Source organism: Pristiophorus japonicus, chromosome 2, assembly GCF_044704955.1.
Source record: "Pristiophorus japonicus isolate sPriJap1 chromosome 2, sPriJap1.hap1, whole genome shotgun sequence".
NCBI lineage: Eukaryota > Metazoa > Chordata > Chondrichthyes > Pristiophoridae > Pristiophorus > Pristiophorus japonicus.
The window spans coordinates 84,335,646-84,353,511 of NC_091978.1; the positions used below are offsets into that span (position 1 = coordinate 84,335,646).

At 45.7% G+C, this 17,866-nt stretch overlaps 1 protein-coding gene across 1 annotated transcript in view; it reads left to right on the top strand.

The window, feature by feature from the left end:
• The window catches only part of tpgs2 (tubulin polyglutamylase complex subunit 2), a 71,777-nt gene that overhangs the window by 40,842 nt on the left and 13,069 nt on the right, over nucleotides 1-17,866 (top strand). Inside the window, exon 5 of the mRNA XM_070862470.1 lies at nucleotides 2,012-2,125. Coding sequence (XP_070718571.1) covers nucleotides 2,012-2,125 — 114 coding nt within the window. The remainder of the gene's footprint in view (nucleotides 1-2,011; nucleotides 2,126-17,866) is intronic.

Consider the following 17,866-nt stretch of genomic DNA (forward strand, 5'->3'; position numbering starts at 1 on the left):
AAAAGTATATTCCCTTGCCTTCGTTTTCCCTTTAATATTATATGACACCACATAGTCGATTTCCATTTTGTTAGCCATTTTAACTTTACAAGAACACCTTAAAATAGGGAATACTATTTCACTCCATCTCTACTACAAGCCTCTAAGATTTACACTTACACATTTTTGTGTAAAGCCAGTAACTTCTCGGTTTATTTTAGTAAATATCAGAACTGCATAATTTAGAGAACTATTTTTTTTTTTAAATGTTCAGCCCATCAAACTGAAATGATTGTAATGGAAATGTAACTTTCACACTTTTTCTAGGCAACTTCATAAAGATAGACCTGACAGTTTAAAAATAATTCTGGTAAAATGATTCCTTAGTGCTGCAGAACTAGTTTACCATTTTTACATGGAGATTAGAATTGGTAACATGGGAGGTTTATCAGGATCATGTACTACACACTAGTGAGCAAATTAATATTAAAGTTTTATTGAATTCATTTTCTTTGTCACTGTGGTTTGTACCACTGGAAATTGATTCAAAGGACACAAATACAGTCAGCAAAAATCATGCATGTGTTCGTGTTTTTTGTAGCTCCCCTTCCTTCCCATTTATAACTATATACCTACACTTTTATTTCTCCTGACACTACACAGGATTTCTGGATAGACAGACAAAGCATGCAAGCAACCTGTTCCTGGACCTTGACAAATGCTGCTTTATGATCAGTCACTAACAATTGCTTAGGAATACCTAAGTTGACCCAGTTATTTACCCTCCCTTTTATGCCCTTTAACATGCCAGATCCCTTCTATTCCTCCCTGTGGGAAATTGATTGCATCTTAGTCTTTCTCCTGCTGAAGGCCCAACTGAAATCAAGAACTTCCCCGTGTGTTGGGTGCAAAAACCCACATTCTTCAATGCCTTGTCTTAATGGATTCGTCATTAGTTTCTTGGTATATTGTTATTAAGCCCAGAAAAAATAACATCAAACAAGTATTGTATACAAAGCACATCTGAGAAACTGTGCTACCAGTACTATATACTAGAATCAACTGTGTTGTTCAGAAATGGTTGGAAATATGAATCCATTAACTGTTAGTGCTATATATTTCAGCTCTCAAATATACAACTAAAGGGTGAGAAAGGATCATCAGATCCATCATTGATGATCTTATCAGTTAGGTGGTGCAACTTCATGCACCACCCTCACTAGTTGTTAGAAATGCTATCTCCTGGGGAAGCAAAAAACACAGAAGAAACCCTGAAAACAATACCTTTTTAGGTGAAACAGTTTAATTGGATAATTTTAAAAAAAAATCATATTGGTCAACAGTGATTTAGCATGCTCAATAGCCTGTATTTAGTAAGGATGTGGTGCAGTATAGCCATAATCCCATCACTGTCCGCTTCTCAACAGTTGTTGGAATTTAAAACTAAAGCCACAATTTCTGCAGCTGTCAACATACCACTGATAGAGTATTTCTCCTGAATATGAAACCTGTTTATGATTTCTCCCTCGAGGATGACACCAATCTCTGAACAGCCCAAATCAATTAACCAGTTTATTTTAAGCGGGCTAATGCCTTTATTTATTTAAAATAGTGGACAGAGGAATGTTATACAAATATATTAAACTTTCATTGCTAATATTGCCAGCAGTAATTTCTACGTTATTGTGACAAGAGAGAAAGGTCTGGTTTATAGTGTGATTTGTTGCAGGGTACATAGAAGACACTGGTCCGTAGAGTCCAGTAAGAGTAAGAGCTCGAATTGGTGGTAAACAATCCTCCTTGGAGATTGGTTAACCAATCATTTATATTAGTTGACTGACTGAAAGTTGTTCAAGGTCATTCTGTTTTCTGTCCTTTTGTGAGAAATGGTATCTGAGCTTTCTTATTGAATATAAATGAATCGCCATAATTAAGCTGCATTTGCAATAAATGGCCATTGGTCATATGGAACTGAAATTCAAATAAGATAAGAAATAATGGCTTTACTCTATTACTTGGACTTTTTTTTAAGGTAAAGAAGAAACTTTGGAGAAGCCCCGTTTTAATTCACTGAGTCGAATATTTGAGCTGGATGGTTGCAACGGGAATGGGAAAGTCTGCCTGGTTTACAAAAACACCGAATCAGGTATTCTTTTTATATCCAATAATCTAAAGGACAGTGTTCGAGACATAATTATAGCTAGAAGTTATGCAATGGTCATTACATTAACAATAAAACACTTAAAGGAGAGGTAAGGAACACCCCGTAGTCCCTCTATAGTCTCTGAACAAATTAGTTACCATTAGGTTATCAGCTAGTTTTTCTCCTGTTATTTGAAATAGATGCAATACTAGTGACATTAAAACTAGTGACATTAAAACCAATGACCTCTCATTTCATCTGCTATCAATGTCAGTTATGGTAGAACTCCTGCCTCTGAGTCAGAAGGTTGTGGGTTCAAGTTCCACTCCAGAGACTCGAGCACAAAATGTAGGCTGACACTCCAGTGCAATAGTGAAGGAGTGCTGCACTATTGGAGGTGCCATCTTTCAGATGGGCTATTAAACCGAGGTCCCATCTGCCCCCTCAGGTGAACATAAAAGATCCCACAACTTTATTTCGAATAAGAGCAGGGGAGTTCTCCCCAGTGTCCTAGTCAACATTTATCCCTCAACCAACATCTCAAAAACAACAGATTATCTGGTCATTATCACACTGCTGTTGGTAGGATCTTGCTATGCTGCTACATTTCCGACATTATAACAATGACTACACTTCAAAACTACGTCAATGACCATACAGCATTTTAGGACGTCCTGAGATCATGAAAAGCACTACATCAATGCAAGTTTTCTTATCTTTCCTAAGACTTTACCATTGAGAACTGAGAGATGGCAGCTTGATGGATAGACAGAAAGGAAAACATAGAAACATAGAAAATAGGTGCAGGAGTAGGCCATTCGGCCCTTCTAGCCTGCACCGCCATTCAATGAGTTCATGGCTGAACATTCAACTTCAGTACCCCATTATAGAAAGGAGGTGGGGTAGCGTTGCTCGTTAAAGAGGAAATTAACGCAATAGTAAGGAAGGGCATTAGCTTGGATGGTGTGGAATCTGTATGGGTGAAACTGCGGAATACCAAAGGGCAGAAAACATTAGTGGGAGTTGTGTACAGACCACCAAACAGTAGTAGTGAGGTTGGGGACAGCATCAAACAAGAAATTAGGGACGCGTGCAATGAAGGTACAGCAGTTATCATGGGTGACTTTAATCTACATATAGATTGGGATAACCAAACTGGTAGCAATAAGGTGGAGCAGGATTTCCTGGAGTGTATTAGGGATGGTTTCCTAGACCAATATGTCAAGGAAGCAACTAGAGGGCTGGCCATCCTAGACTGGGTGATGTGTAATGAGAAAGGACTAATTAGCAATCTTGTTGTGCAAGGCCCTTTGAGGAAGAGTGACCATAATATGGTAGAATTCTTTTATTAAGATGGAGAGTGACAGTTAATTCAGAGACTAGGGTCCTGAACTTAAGGAAAGGTAACTTCGATGGTATGAGGCAGGAATTGGCTAGAATATCTGACAAATGATATTTAAAGGGTTGACGGTAGATAGGCAATGGCGAACATTTAAAGATCACATGGATGAACTTCAACAACTGTGCATCCCTATCTGGAGTAAAAATAAAACTGGGAAGGTGGCTCAACCGTGACTAACAAGGGAAATTAAGGATAGTGTTAAATCCAAGGAAGAGGCATATAAATTGGCCAGAAAAAGCAGCTGGGAGACTGGGAGAAATTTAGAATTCAGCAGATGAGGACAAAGGATTTCATTACGAGGGGGGAAATAGAGTATGAGAGGAAGCTTGCCGGGAACATAAAAACTGACCGCAAAAGCTTCTATAGATATGTGGAGAGAAAAAGATTAGTGAAGACAAACGTAGGTCCCTTGCAGTTCGATTCAGGTGAATTTATAATGGGGAACAAAGAAATGGCAGACCAGTTGAACAAATACTTTGGTTCTGTCTTCACGAAGAAAGACACAAATAACCTTCCGGAAGTACTAGGGGACCGAGGGTCTAGTGAGAAGGAGGAACTGAAGGATATCCTTATTTGGTGGGAAATTGTGTTAGGGAAATTGATGGGATTGAAAGCCGATAAATCACCGAGGCCTGATAGTCTGCATCCCAGATTACTTAAAGAAGTGGCCCTAGAAATAGTGCATGCATTGGTGATCATTTTGCAACAGTCTATCGACTCTGGATCAGTTCCTATGGACTGGAAGGTAGCTAATGTAACACCACTTTTTAAAAAAGGAGGGAGAGAGAAAACAGGTAATTATAGACTGGTTAGCCTGACATCAGTAGTGGGGAAAATGTTGGAATCAATTATTAAAGATGAAATTGCAGCGCATTTGGAAAGCAGTGACAGGATCGGTCCAAGTCAGCATGGATTTATGAAAGGGAAATCATGCTTGACAAATCTTCTAGAATTTTTTGAGGATGTAACTAGTAGAGTGGACAAGGGAGAACCAGTGGATGTGGTGTATTTGGACTTTCAAAAGGCTTTTGACAAGGTCCCACACAAGAGATTGGTATGCAAAATCAAAACACATGGTATTGGGGGCAATGTACTGATGTGGATAGAGAACTGGTTGGCAGACAGGAAGCAGAGAGTCGGGATAAGCGGGTCCTTTTCAGAATGACAGGCAGTGACTAGTGGGGTGCCGCAGGGCTCAGTGCTGGGACCCCAGCTCTTTACAATATACATTAATGACTTAGATGAAGGAATTGAGTGTAATATCTCCAAGTTTGCAGATGACACTAAACTGGGTGGTGGTGTGAGCTGTGAGGAGGACGCTAAGAGGCTGCAGGGTGACTTGGACAGGTTAGGTGAGTGGGCAAATGCATGGCAGATGCAGTATAATGTGGATAAATGTGAGGTTACCACTTTGGGGGCAAAAACACAAAGGCAGAATATTATCTGAATGGCGGCAGATTATGAAAAGGGGAGGTGCAACGAGACCTGGGTGTCATGGTTCATCAGTCATTGAAAGTTGGCATGCAGGCACAGCAGGCGGTGAAGAAGGCAAAATGGTATGTTGGCCTTCATAGCAAGGGGATTTGAGTATAGGAGCAGGGAGATCTTACTGCAGTTGTACAGGGCCTTGGTGAGGCCTCACCTGAAATATTGTGTTCAGTTTTGGTCTCCTAATCTGAGGAAGGACGTTCTTGCTATTGAGGGAGTGCAGCAAAGGTTCACCAGACTGATTCCCGGGATAGCTGGACTGACATATGAGGAGAGACTGGATCAACTGGGCCTTTATACACTGGAGTTGAGAAGGATGAGAGGGGATCTCATAGAAACATATAACTGGACTGGACAGGTTAGATGCAGGAAGAATGTTCTCAATGTTGGGGAAGTCCAGAACTAGGGGACACAGTCTAAGGATAAGGGGTTAGCCATTTAGGACTGAGATGAGGAGAAACGTCTTCACTCAGAGTTGTTAATCTGTGGAATTTCCTACTGCAGAGAATTGTTGATGCCAGTTCATTGGATATATTCAAGAAGGAGTTAGATATGGCCCTTACGGCGAAAGGTATCCAGGGGTATGGAGAGAAAGCAGGAAAGGTGTACTGAGGGAATGATCAGCCATGATTTTATTGAATGGTGGTGCAGGCTCGAAGGTCCAAATGACCTACTCCTGCACCTATTTTCTATGTTTCTATTTTCATTTTTCCTCGCAATGGACATCAGTATTTCTGCAAAATACATCCTGTTTTTGATGTACTATTGACGTGCATATGCTGAGTAGAGTGCAAAAGGTCAGCAAAGTGCAGCGTTTAGCGGCAATGATTGGGGCAATAAATACTGAATCTTTTTATTTATTTACTTTGTTGCATTTTGTTTTTACTTTACTTCATTTTAACTGTTCAGTACAGGAACTGTTTAAACTTGTGCATTTGGTGCCTTACCTATGAGCCTGGTTTCGCGTTATAGTATTGGACTATTGTGTAAATTAAGATAATATAAACATAAGCTTAATAGTGAATGTACTCATCTGAGCTCTGTTGTTTAAGACAAATCAGTGTTTAACCTTTAGAGGGAGTTCAGCCTTGAGGTGCATTGGCCTAAAATTATACTTGAGAGATTAAATCACCATCTTGCCAAAAGTGGTGACAATGCAACGGCTATACGATGTTGGAGGTCTTGGGCGACCACACATGCAGGATGTATTTTCAACTGCTGGTGTTCAAGCTCAACATTTCTGAGCTTGAGGAGCAGCTGTTGTACTCTGTTACATGTGCAAAGGAATGCATATTCCCAGGGTAGTCACCCCACAGACCAAGTTAGCAAGGATGGTGATCATCCATCAAATCTGGAACAGGAGGAAGTGGTAGTGCAAATAAAATTGTCAAGCCGATAGAAGCAGATTTGAGTTCTATGTACGTAAATGCACAAAGTATCATGAATAGAATTGGTGAACTACAGGTGCAAATTACTTAGCCCCCTCCGCCCCTATCATTTAATAGCATTACCAAACATGGTTTGTAGGGTAGGAGTGGGAGCTGAACATTCCTGGTCGCAAAATATTCAGGAAGGTTAGAGAAGGAAAAAAGGGGTAGAGCGGTGGCAGTATTAATCAAAGATTCTATTACAGCACTCGAACATAGTGACGATACAGGGGATGGTGAAAAGCTGAATCTGGCTAGAGTTTAAGAGACCTGTTGTTTTAATTGTAGTGTATTATAGATTGCCAAATAGTGGAAAGGAGGCTGAGGAAAAGATATTTGGACTTATGTGAGAGCAATGCAGGGTCATAATGAGTGACTTTAATTGACCCAAAGATAGATTATGATAAAAGTAATGTTAATGGCTATCCAGGACCACTTACTTGATCAGTATGTTTTAGTTGAACAAAGAAAGAAGCAGTGCTGGATCTAGTCCTTGGAAATGAAGGCAGGTTACTAATGTCAGGATAAATGGTTCATTCTCTGGTTGGCAATCAGTAACTAGTGGGGTGCCGCAGGGATCAGTGTTGGGACTCCAACTATTTACAATCTATATTAAGGACTTGGAAGAAGGGACCGAGTGTAACGTAGCCAAGTTTGCTGACAATACAAAGATGGGAGGAAAAGCAATGTGTGAGGAGGACACAAAATCGGCAAAAGGACAAGTGAGTGAGTGGGCAAAAATTTGGCAGCTGGAGTATAATGTTGGAAAGTGTGCACTTTGGAAGAAAAAAATCAAAGAACAAGCAAACTGCTGCAGTACAGCAGGACTTGGGGGTACTTGTACATGAAACACAAAAGAATAGCATGCAGGTACAGCAAGTGATCAGGAAGGCCAATGGAATCTTGGCCTTTATTGCAAAGGGGATGGAGTATAAAAGCAAGGAAATCTTGCTACAGTTATACAGGGTATTGGTGAGGCCACACCTGGACTACTGCATGCAGTTTTAGTTTCCATATTTGCGAAAGGATATACTTGCTTTGGAGGCAGTTCAGAGAAGGTACACTAGGTTGATTCTAGAGATGAGGGGGTTGACTTATGAGGAAAGGTTGAGGAGGTTGGACCTCTACTCATTGGAATTCAGAAGAATGAGAGGTGATCTTATTGAAATGTATAAGATTATGAGGGGGCTTGACAAGGTGGATGCAGAGAGTCTGTTTTCATGATGGGGGAGACTAGAACTAGAGGGCATGATCTTAGAATAAGGGGCCGCCAATTTGAAAATGAGATGAGGAGGAATTCTTCTGAGGGTTGTAAAGCTGTGGAATTCGCTGCCTCAGAGAGCTGTGGAAGCCGGGACATTGAATAAATTTAAGACAGAGATAGACAGCATCTTAACCGATAAGGGATTAAGGGGTTATGGGGAACGGGCGGGCAAGTGGACCTGAGTCCATGATCGGATTAGCCATGATTGTGTTGAATGGTGGAGCAGGCTCGAGGGGCCGTGTGGTCTACTCCTCCTATTTCTTATGTTCTTATGTTATGAAAGTGTGCAACCACAGGGCTATATAATCTGGCCACTGGATTCCTACAAATCAGCCAAATTGCTTATTGACATAAAAACAGAAAATGGTGGAAATAATCAGCAGTCGGGCAACATTTGTGGAGAGAAAAAAAAGAGTTAATGTTTCAGGTCAATGAACTTTCGTCAGAAATTGCTAACTGAAATGTTTTTCATGTGCCTTTTTTTTCCTAAGTAAATTTGGAAAACTGCGTACAGTTTTGGTTTCCATATTTACGAAAAGATATACTTGCTTTGGAGGCAGTTCAGAGAAGGTTCACTAGGTTGATTCCGAAGATGAGGGGGTTGATTTATGAGGAAAGGTTGAGGAGGTTGGGCCTCTACTCATTGTTTTGGATGCCCCCAAAAGTTTGTCAACCTCCTTCACCTGTTCCACGATGACATGCAGGCCGTGATCCTTACCAGCAGTTCCATTACAGACCCAATCCACGTCCGGACCGGAGTCAAACAGGGCTGCGTCATCACTCCAACTCTCTTCTCAATCTTCCTCGCTGCCATGCTCCACCTCTCAGTCAACAAGCTCCCCGCTGGAGTGGAACTAAACTACAGAACCAGTGGGAAGCTGTTTAACCTACGCCGCCTCCAGGCCAGGTCCAAGATCACCCCAACCTCTGTCGTTGAGCTGCATTACGTGGACGACGCCTACGTCTGCGCACATTTTGAGGCTGAACTCCAGGATATATTCACTGAGGCATATGAAAGCATGGGCCTTACGTTTAACATCCGTAAGACAAAGATCCTCCTTCAGCCTGCCCTCGCCGCAAAGCACTGCCCCCCCCCCCCCGTCATCAAGATTCACGGCACGGCCCTTGACAATGTGGACCGCTTCCCATATCTTGGGAGCCTTTTATCAACAAAGGCAGACATTGATGCGGAGATTCAACATCGCCTCCAGTGCGCCAGTGCAGCCTTTGGCCACCTGAGGAAAAGAGTGTTCGAAGACCAGGCCTTCAAATCTACTACCAAGCTAATGGTCTACAGGGCTGTTATAATATTTGCCCTCCTGTGTGAATCAGAGGCATGGACGATGTACAGAAGACACCTCAAGTCACTGGAGATATATCACCAACGATGTCTCCGCAAGATCCTACAAATCCCCTGGGAGGACAGGCGCACCAACATCAGCGTCCTCGTCCAGGCTAACATCCCCAGCATTGAAGCACTGACCACACCTGATCAGCTCCGCTGGGCAGGCCACATAGTTCATATGCCAGACACGAGACTCCCAAAGCAATTGCTCTATGCGGAGCTCCTTCACGGCAAAGGAGCCAAAGGTGGGCGGCGGAAACGTTACAAGGACACCCTCCAAACCACCCTGGTAAAGTGCGACATCACCACCGACACCTGGGAGTCCCTGGCCGAAGACCGTCCTAGGTGGAGAAAGTGCATCCGGGAGGGCGTTGAGCTCTTCGAATCTCTACGCCGCGAGCATGAAGAGGTCAGGCGCAGGCAGCGGAAGGAGCGTGCGGCAAATCAGTCCCATCTCCCCCCCCCCCCCCCTTCCCCCGACGAATGTCTGTCCCATCTGTGACAGGGTCTGTGGCTCTCGCATTGGATTGTTCAGCCACCAAAGAACTCACTTTTAGAGTGGAAGCATGTCTTCCTCGATTCCAAGGGACTGCCTATGTTGATGATGATCTACTCATTGGAATTCACAAGAATGAGAGGTGACCTTATCGAAATGTATAAGATTATGAGGGGGCTTGACGAGGTGGATGCAGAGGCTGTTTCCACTGCTAGGGGAGACTAGAACTAGGGGGCATAATCTTAGAATAAGGGGCTGCCAATTTAAAGCTGAGATGAGGAGGAATTTCTTCTGAGGGCTGTAAATCTGTGGTATTCGTTGCCTCAGAGAGCTGTGGAAGCCGGGATATTGAATAAATTTAAGACAGAGATACAGTTTCTTAACCGATAAGGGATTAGGGGGTTATGGGGAGCGGGCAGGGAAATGAACCTGACTCCATGATCGGTTCAGCCATGATCGTATTAAATGGCAGAGCGGGCTGGAGGGGCCATGGGGCCATATGGCCTACACCTGCTCATATTTCTTACGTTATGTCCAAACTAAAGGTTGAAATCTCGTGGCCACTACGAGAGTTGCCAGTGTTGCCACGGCCTCAGATAACGGTCACTGAAAATCGACAAAGCTATAAAAGGTTTTTAGCCCAGCACTAACTTGCCATGTAATGCCTTCCTTGTCGTGTCATTGCAAGAATGGGTGTCGAAGTTGGTATCCAGAAGCAGTGTTCCATCTTCTAACAGCCTCTGGAAGCGAAGCAATAGAGTTCACTAAGCATTGTGGGTCATTAAAAAGGCAAGCAATAAAAGAGCAATACCTTTTGAACTAATTAAAATGATGTGGAAAAAATGCAGTTTTCAGCCCTTACTGCCTTTTTAAAAATATTTAACATTAAAAAGAATTCCCAAATGAGAGTCTTCAGCTCTGGGAGCAGAATTCCCTTCCAAACCTCAAAAAATGGGAAATGTGCTTCAGCATTAACACAAATGCTTCAGCAAGCCAGGGAAGGGGCACACAGGGCGGCACTCCAGCTTTGTGCAGGGGGTCAACACTACCCACAGGGGCCAGGAGGCCCTCCAGCAAGAACCATGTGGGACCACATCAGCGAGATCGTCACTGCCAGCAGTGTGACCCCAACACCTGGCTCCAGTGCCCAAAGAAGCTTCATGACCTCAGTGTTCAAGGTCAGTGAATGCATCTTCAAAAGCTGTCTCCTACCAACTTCATTACTAGTTTCACACGCTGCTCATTGCACGACTCAACCCCCAATCACTCATCTACCAACAATCTGTATCGAGCACGAGGCACAGCTCCCATTTCTAATCTCACCTCAACCCCTTGGAGGAGACATAAGAACATAAGAAATAGGAGCAGGAGTAGGCCATTTGACCTCTCGAGCCTGCTCCACCATTCAATGTGATCATGGAATTCATGGAATCAGCTCCACATGCCCTCTCCCCATAACTGTTTACTCTCTTATCGCTCAAAAATCTGTCTATCTCTGCCTTAAAAATATTCAATGACCCAGCCACCACAACGCTCTGGAACAGAGAATTCCATAGATTTTCCAACCCTCAGAAGAAATTTCTCCTCATCTCAGTTTTAAATGCCCCTTATTCTAAGACTGTGTCCTAGTTTTAGTTTCCCCTATGAGTGGAAATATCCTCTGCATCCACCTTGTCGAGCCCTCTCATTGTCTTATGTTTCAATAAGATCACCTCTCATTCTTCTGAACTCCTATGTGTAAAGGCCCATCATCATCATAGGCAGTCCCTCGGAATTGAGGAAGACTTGCTTCCACTCCTGAAGTGAGTTCTTTAGTGGCTGAACAGTCCAATACGAGAGGCACAGACTCTCACAGGTGGGACAGATAGTCGTTGAGGGAAGGGGTGGGTGGGACTGATTTGCCGTATGCTCTTTCCGCTGTCTGCGCTTGTTTTCTGCATGCTCTTGGCGTTGAGACTCGAGGTGCTTAGCGCCCTCCCGGATGCACTTTCTCCACTTAGGGTGGTCTTTGGCCAGGGACTCCCAGGTGTCGGTGGGGATGTCGCACTTTATCAGGGAGGCTTTGAGGGTGTCCTTGTAACATTTCCGCTGCCCACCTTTGGCTCGTTTGCCATGAAGGAGCTCCGAATAAAGCACATGCTTTGGGAGTCTCGTGTCTGGCATGCGAACTATGTGGCCTGATCAGGTGTGGTCAGTGCTTCAATGCTGGGGATGTTAGCCTGGACGAGAACGCTGATGTTGGTGCACCTGTCCTCCCAGGGGATTTGTAGGATCTTGCGGAGACATCATTGGTGATATATCTCCAGCGACTTGGTGTCTACTGTACGTGGTCCACGCCTCTGAGCCATACAGGAAGGCAGGAATTACTACAGCCCTGTAGACCATGAGCTTGGTGGTACATTTGAGGACCTGGTCTTCGAACACTCTTTTCCTCAGGCGACCAAATGATGCACTGGCGCAATGGAGGCAGTGTTAAATCTCTATCAATGTCTGCTTTTGTTGATAAGAAGCTCCCGAGGTATGGGAAATGGTCCATATTGTCTAGGGCCGCACTGTGGATCTTGATGACGGGGGCAGTGCTGTGCGGCGAGGGCAGGCTGGTGGAAGACCTTTGCCTTACGGATGTTTAGCGTAAGGCCCATGCTTTCGTATGCCTCAGTAAATACGTCGAATGTATCCTGGAGTTCAGCCTCAATGTGCGCAGATGCAGGCGTCGTCCGCATACTGTAGCTCAATGGCAGGGAGATCTTGGACCTGGCCTGGAGGCGGCATAGGTTAAACAGCTTCCCACAGGTTCTGTAGTTTAGTTCCACTCCAGTGGGGAGCTTGTTGACAGAAGAGGGTTGGAGCAATGACGCAGCCCTGTTTGACCCCAGTCCGGACGTGGATTGGGTCTGTAATGGATCCGTTGGTAAGGATCACGGCCTGCATGTCGTCGTGGAGCAGGTGAAGGATGTTGACAAACTTTTGGGGGCATCCGAAACTGAGGAGGAAGCTCCATAGACTCTCGCGGTTGACGGTGTCAAAGGCCTTTGTACGGTCGAAGAAGGCTATGTATAAGGGCTGGCGCTGCTCCCTGCATTTTTCCTGCAGCTGTCGCGTTGCAAAGATCATGTCTGTTGTTTCCCGTATGGGACGAAATCTGCACTGTGACTCCGGGAGGGGCTCCTCGGTCACAGGGAGAAGACGGTTGAGGAGGACTGTAGCGACAACTTTCCCAGTGGCTGATAGCAGGGAAATTCCCCTGTAATTGCCGCAGTCGGACTTGTCCCCTTTTTTAAAGTTGGTCACGATCACAGCATCTCTGAGATCTCCCAGCATGCTCTCCTCCCTCCAGATGAGGGAGCGAGGAGGTCATGTATCTGCGCCAACAGCGCCTCTGCCATACTTTAGCGCCTCAGCAGGGATTCCATCCGCTCCCATGGCCTTGTTGTTCTTGAGCTGTCTTATGAGGCGAGAAGGTATGAGGCGAGAATTGGCTAGGATAGATTGGCGAATGATACTTAGGGGGTTGACTGTGGATGGGCAATGGCAGACATTTAGAGACCGCATGGATGAAGTACAACAATTGTACATTCCTGTCTGGCGTAAAAATAAAAAGGGGAAGGTGGCTCAACCGTGGCTATCTAGGGAAATCAGGGATAGTATTAAAGCCAAGGAAGTGGCATACAAATTGGCCAGAAATAGCAGCGAACCTGGGGACTGGGAGAAATTTAGAACTCAGCAGAGGAGGACAAAGGGTTTGATTAGGACAGGGAAAATGGAGTACGAGAAGAAGCTTGCAGGGAACATTAAGGCGGATTGCAAAAGTTTCTATAGGTATGTAAAGAGAAAAAGGTTGGTGAAGACAAACGTAGGTCCCCTGCAGTCAGAATCAGGGGAAGTCATAACGGGGAACAAAGAAATGGCGGATCAATTGAACAAGTACTTTGGTTCGGTATTCACTAAGGAGGATACAAACAAACTTCCGGATATAAAAGGGGTCAGAGGGTCTAGTAAGGAAGAGGAACTGAGGGAAATCTTTATTAGTCGGGAAATTGTGTTGGGGAAATTGATGGGATTGAAGGCAGATAAATCCCCAGGGCCTGATGGCCTGCATCCTAGAGTACTTAAGGAGGTGGCCTTGGAAATAGCGGATGCATTGACAGTCATTTTCCAACATTCCATTGACTCTGGATCAGTTCCTATGGAGTGGAGGGTAGCCAATGTAACCCCACTTTTTAAAAAAGGAGGGAGAGAGAAAACAGGGAATTATAGACCGGTCAGCCTGACCTCAGTAGTGGGTAAAATGATGGAATCAATTATTAAGGATGTCATAGCAGTGCATCTGGAAAATGGTGACATGATAGGTCCAAGTCAGCATGGATTTGTGAAAGGGAAATCATGCTTGACAAATCTTCTGGAATTTTTTGAGGATGTTTCCAGTAAAGTGGACAAAGGAGAACCAGTTGATGTGGTATATTTGGACTTTCAGAAGGCTTTCGACAAGGTCCCACACAAGAGATTAATGTGCAAAGTTAAAGCACATGGGATTGGGGGTAGTGTGCTGACGTGGATTGAGAACTGGTTGTCAGACAGGAAGCAAAGAGTAGGAGTAAACGGGTACTTTTCAGAATGGCAGGCAGTGACTAGTGGAGTGCCGCAAGGTTCTGTGCTGGGGCCCCAGCTGTTTACATTGTACATTAATGATTTAGACGAGGGGATTAAATGCAGTATCTCCAAATTTGCGGATGATACTAAGTTGGGTGGCAGTGTGAGCTGCGAGGAGGATGCTATTAGGTTGCAGAGTGACTTGGATAGGTTAGGTGAGTGGGCAAATGCATGGCAGATGAAGTATAATGTGGATAAATGTGAGGTTATCCACTTTGGTGGTAAAAACAGAGAGACAGACTATTATCTGAATGGTGACAGATTAGGAAAAGGGAAGGTGCAACGAGACCTGGGTGTCATGGTACATCAGTCATTGAAGGTTGGCATGCAGGTACAGCAGGCGGTTAAGAAAGCAAATGGCATGTTGGCCTTCATAGCGAGGGGATTTGAATACAGGGGCAGGGAGGTGTTGCTACAGTTGTACAGGGCCTTGGTGAGGCCACACCTGGAGTATTGTGTACAGTTTTGGTCTCCTAACTTGAGGAAGGACATTCTTGCTATTGAGGGAGTGCAGCGAAGGTTCACCAGACTGATTCCCGGGATGGCGGGACTGACCTATCAAGAAAGATTGGATCAATTGGGCTTGTATTCACTGGAGTTCAGAAGAATGAGAGGGGACCTCATAGAAACATATAAAATTCTGACGGGTTTAGACAGGTTAGATGCAGAAAGAATGTTCCCAATGTTGGGGAGGTCCAGAACCAGGGGTCACAGTCTGAGGATAAGGGGTAAGCCATTTAGGACCGAGATGAGGAGAAACTTCTTCACCCAGAGAGTGGTGAACCTGTGGAATTCTCTACCACAGAAAGTAGTTGAGGCCAATTCACTAAATATATTCAAAAGGGAGTTAGATGAAGTCCTTACTACTCGGGGGATCAAGGGTTATGGCGAGAAAGCAGGAAGGGGGTACTGAAGTTTCATGTTCAGCCATGAACTCATTGAATGGCGGTGCAGGCTAGAAGGGCTGAATGGCCTGCTCCTGCACCTATTTTCTATGTTTCTATGTTTCTATGTTAAGACTTTTCCTACCTTGTGCAACATTAGGGTTTCACTGAGGTGGCGGCGGGTAGCATGCTGCGGGATGGAGTCGAGAGCAATCGAGTCAAAGGCAGAGTCTCGGTTGAGGAGATCTTCAAAGTGCTCCTTCCAGTGGGCCCTGACTGCCCCGGTGTTCTTGATGAGTATTTCCCCGTTCTTGGCCAGCAATGGGGTGGGGCCTTGGGAGTTTGGACCATAGGTGGCCTTGACTGCAATGAAGAATCTTCGCACATCATGGCTGTCCACCAGCTGTATCTCCTGTGCTTTCTCCATCCATCACCTGTTCTTTAGGTCCCGGGTTTTTTGTTGGACCTCAGCCTTGAACCATCTGTAATGTTGCTTTGCTGCTCCCGAGTTGGGTTGTTGCTTAAGGCTCAGAAATGCTTTGCGCTTGCAATCTCTTAGTTCTTGGATCTCCTGATCATTTTCATCAAACCAGTCCTGGTGTTTTCTGATTGAGTGACTAAGTGTCTCTTCACAGGCACTGATTATGGAGGCCTGGAGGGCAGACCAAGCGCTGTGGGCATTCAGCATCTCAGGGTCATTAAGGTTAGCTGTGAGGCACTGGCTGTATAAGGTTCTCTTAGCTGGGTCTTTAAGTGCCCCAGCATTGACTTTTTTGCAGCACTGTTTCTGCTGTCCCCTCTGCTATGGGGCTATGTTAATGTCGATGATGGATCGGATTAGGTAGTGGTCTGTCCAGCAGTTGTCCGCTCCTGGTGCGAGTGATGCGCACATCCTTGCGATCCCTGGCTCGGATGATGACATAGTCGAGCAGGTGCCAGTGTTTGGAGCGAGGGTGTTGTCACGATGTCTTGTATTTGTCCCTCTGGCGGAACAGGTGGTTGTTGATGAGGAGTTCATGTTCTAGACATTTTGTCAGGAGTAGGGTACTGCGGAGTTGGCTTTCACTATCCCCTCTCTGCCAATCAGCCTACCCAGAGTGCTGTGTCTTTGCCGACCCTGGCGTTGAAGTCACCTATGAGGATCAGTTTGTCCCCCGGGGGGATGCGGGACAGAGATGTTTCGAGGTTGGAATAAAAACCCTCTTTGGCCTCATCCATTGCATCGAGTGTTGGGGCGTACGCACTGATGACTGTGGTGCATTGGTTCCGGGATAGGGTGAGTCGAAGAGTCATGAGGCGTTCGTTAACCCTGCCAGGGAGTCTTTGAGGTGGTCAACTAGCTCATTTTTGATAGCGAAGCTGACTCCGTGAAGGCGGCATTCTTCCTCTGGTTTTCCTTTCCAGAAAAAGGTGTAACCTCCACCTTGTTCCTTGAGCTGGCCTTCCCCTGCCCGCTGGGTCTCTCTTAGGGCGGCGATGTCGATGTCAAAGCTCCTAAGTTCCCGGACAACTATGGTGGTGCAGCGTTCCGGCCTGTTGCTATTGGAGTTGCTATTGGGTTCTGATGTTCCAGGTCCCGTACTTCATGTTAACGGAGTGGAAGATGCCTGTGCGTGAGCTCTTTTAACGTGGGGTGGCCGTTGCACACCGGCCACCACACAGGCTTAGCTGAGCAAGATCTTGATCCAGTGGCAAGGGGGTCCAAGACGACTGGAGACCAGGCAGTGTTGTATGAGCCTAATTGCCTACGGCGAAATGTTGGCCGCAAGCTCGGCGCCAAGTAGCGCCCTTGATGGTTGGGGGCAGGCATCAGGAAGGTCAGTTGTCTGCTGGAGTTCCGAGTGGAAAGTCAGCAAGGAATGGGACAGCGGAAGAGTCATAGCCGTGATGCTCATCAGTAGAAGAGGCCATGTCACCAGTGGGGAAGGAAAGGTCCAGCCATCGACAAGGAGAGGCAGGTAGGCCCGTCGCTGGAGGAATGAGAGCCCACCGCTGGAGGGATGTAGGCCTGCCACAGGAGAGGGGTGGGGGTGGGCGACGATGACCTGGTCGTCTGTTGGAGGTACACCTGCTCGCCGGGCGTCGTCGTGAGTAAATGACTGAAAATTATGCTAATAAAACACACCAAGCTATTTTCTAGTTAGATTGGGGTATAATATTCAATTACTTAAGAACTATTTTCTTTTAAATTTTTTTTAAGTTCCTCCACGTTGTTTATAAGTTTCTCCAGAGGTTTTAAAAGTTTCTCCCAAGTTGTTTAAAAGTTTAAAATGAAATGAAAGTCAGTCGTAAGCTACCTCCCTTGGCACTGCTCCAGCCCCCCGCAGCCACACAAAACCCTGGCTTTACCACACCCGGAACACCGCGCGGAAGCAGAGGCCCAGCCGTTCCAGAATGGGGCCCAAACGCCTGGACATCACCAGGGAGAGGTCCGGACGCCACCGGAGAGGCCTGAATGCCACCGGGGGAGCAAATGCCTTGTCGCCACCAGAGAGGCCTGCACTCCTTTCTTCCCTGAATTGGCCTTCTGCACTTGGCCAGCGAACAGCCGAGAGTAAGGTCAACCCGATCCAGCCCAGCCTGCGGGCCCGAGAGCAGAGCAGGTCCTCCTGCTCCGGCAGGGTAGGCGAACCCCATTTCAAACCAAGAGCCGGAGAGAGTAATGTGGAACTCGCTACCACAGGGCGGGGCGGGAGCATGCAATATTGTGGCCCCGCCTATCTGCGGGCCTGTAGGCTCAACCCCCTCATCTCCGAAATCAACCTCGTGAACCTTCTCTGAACAGCCT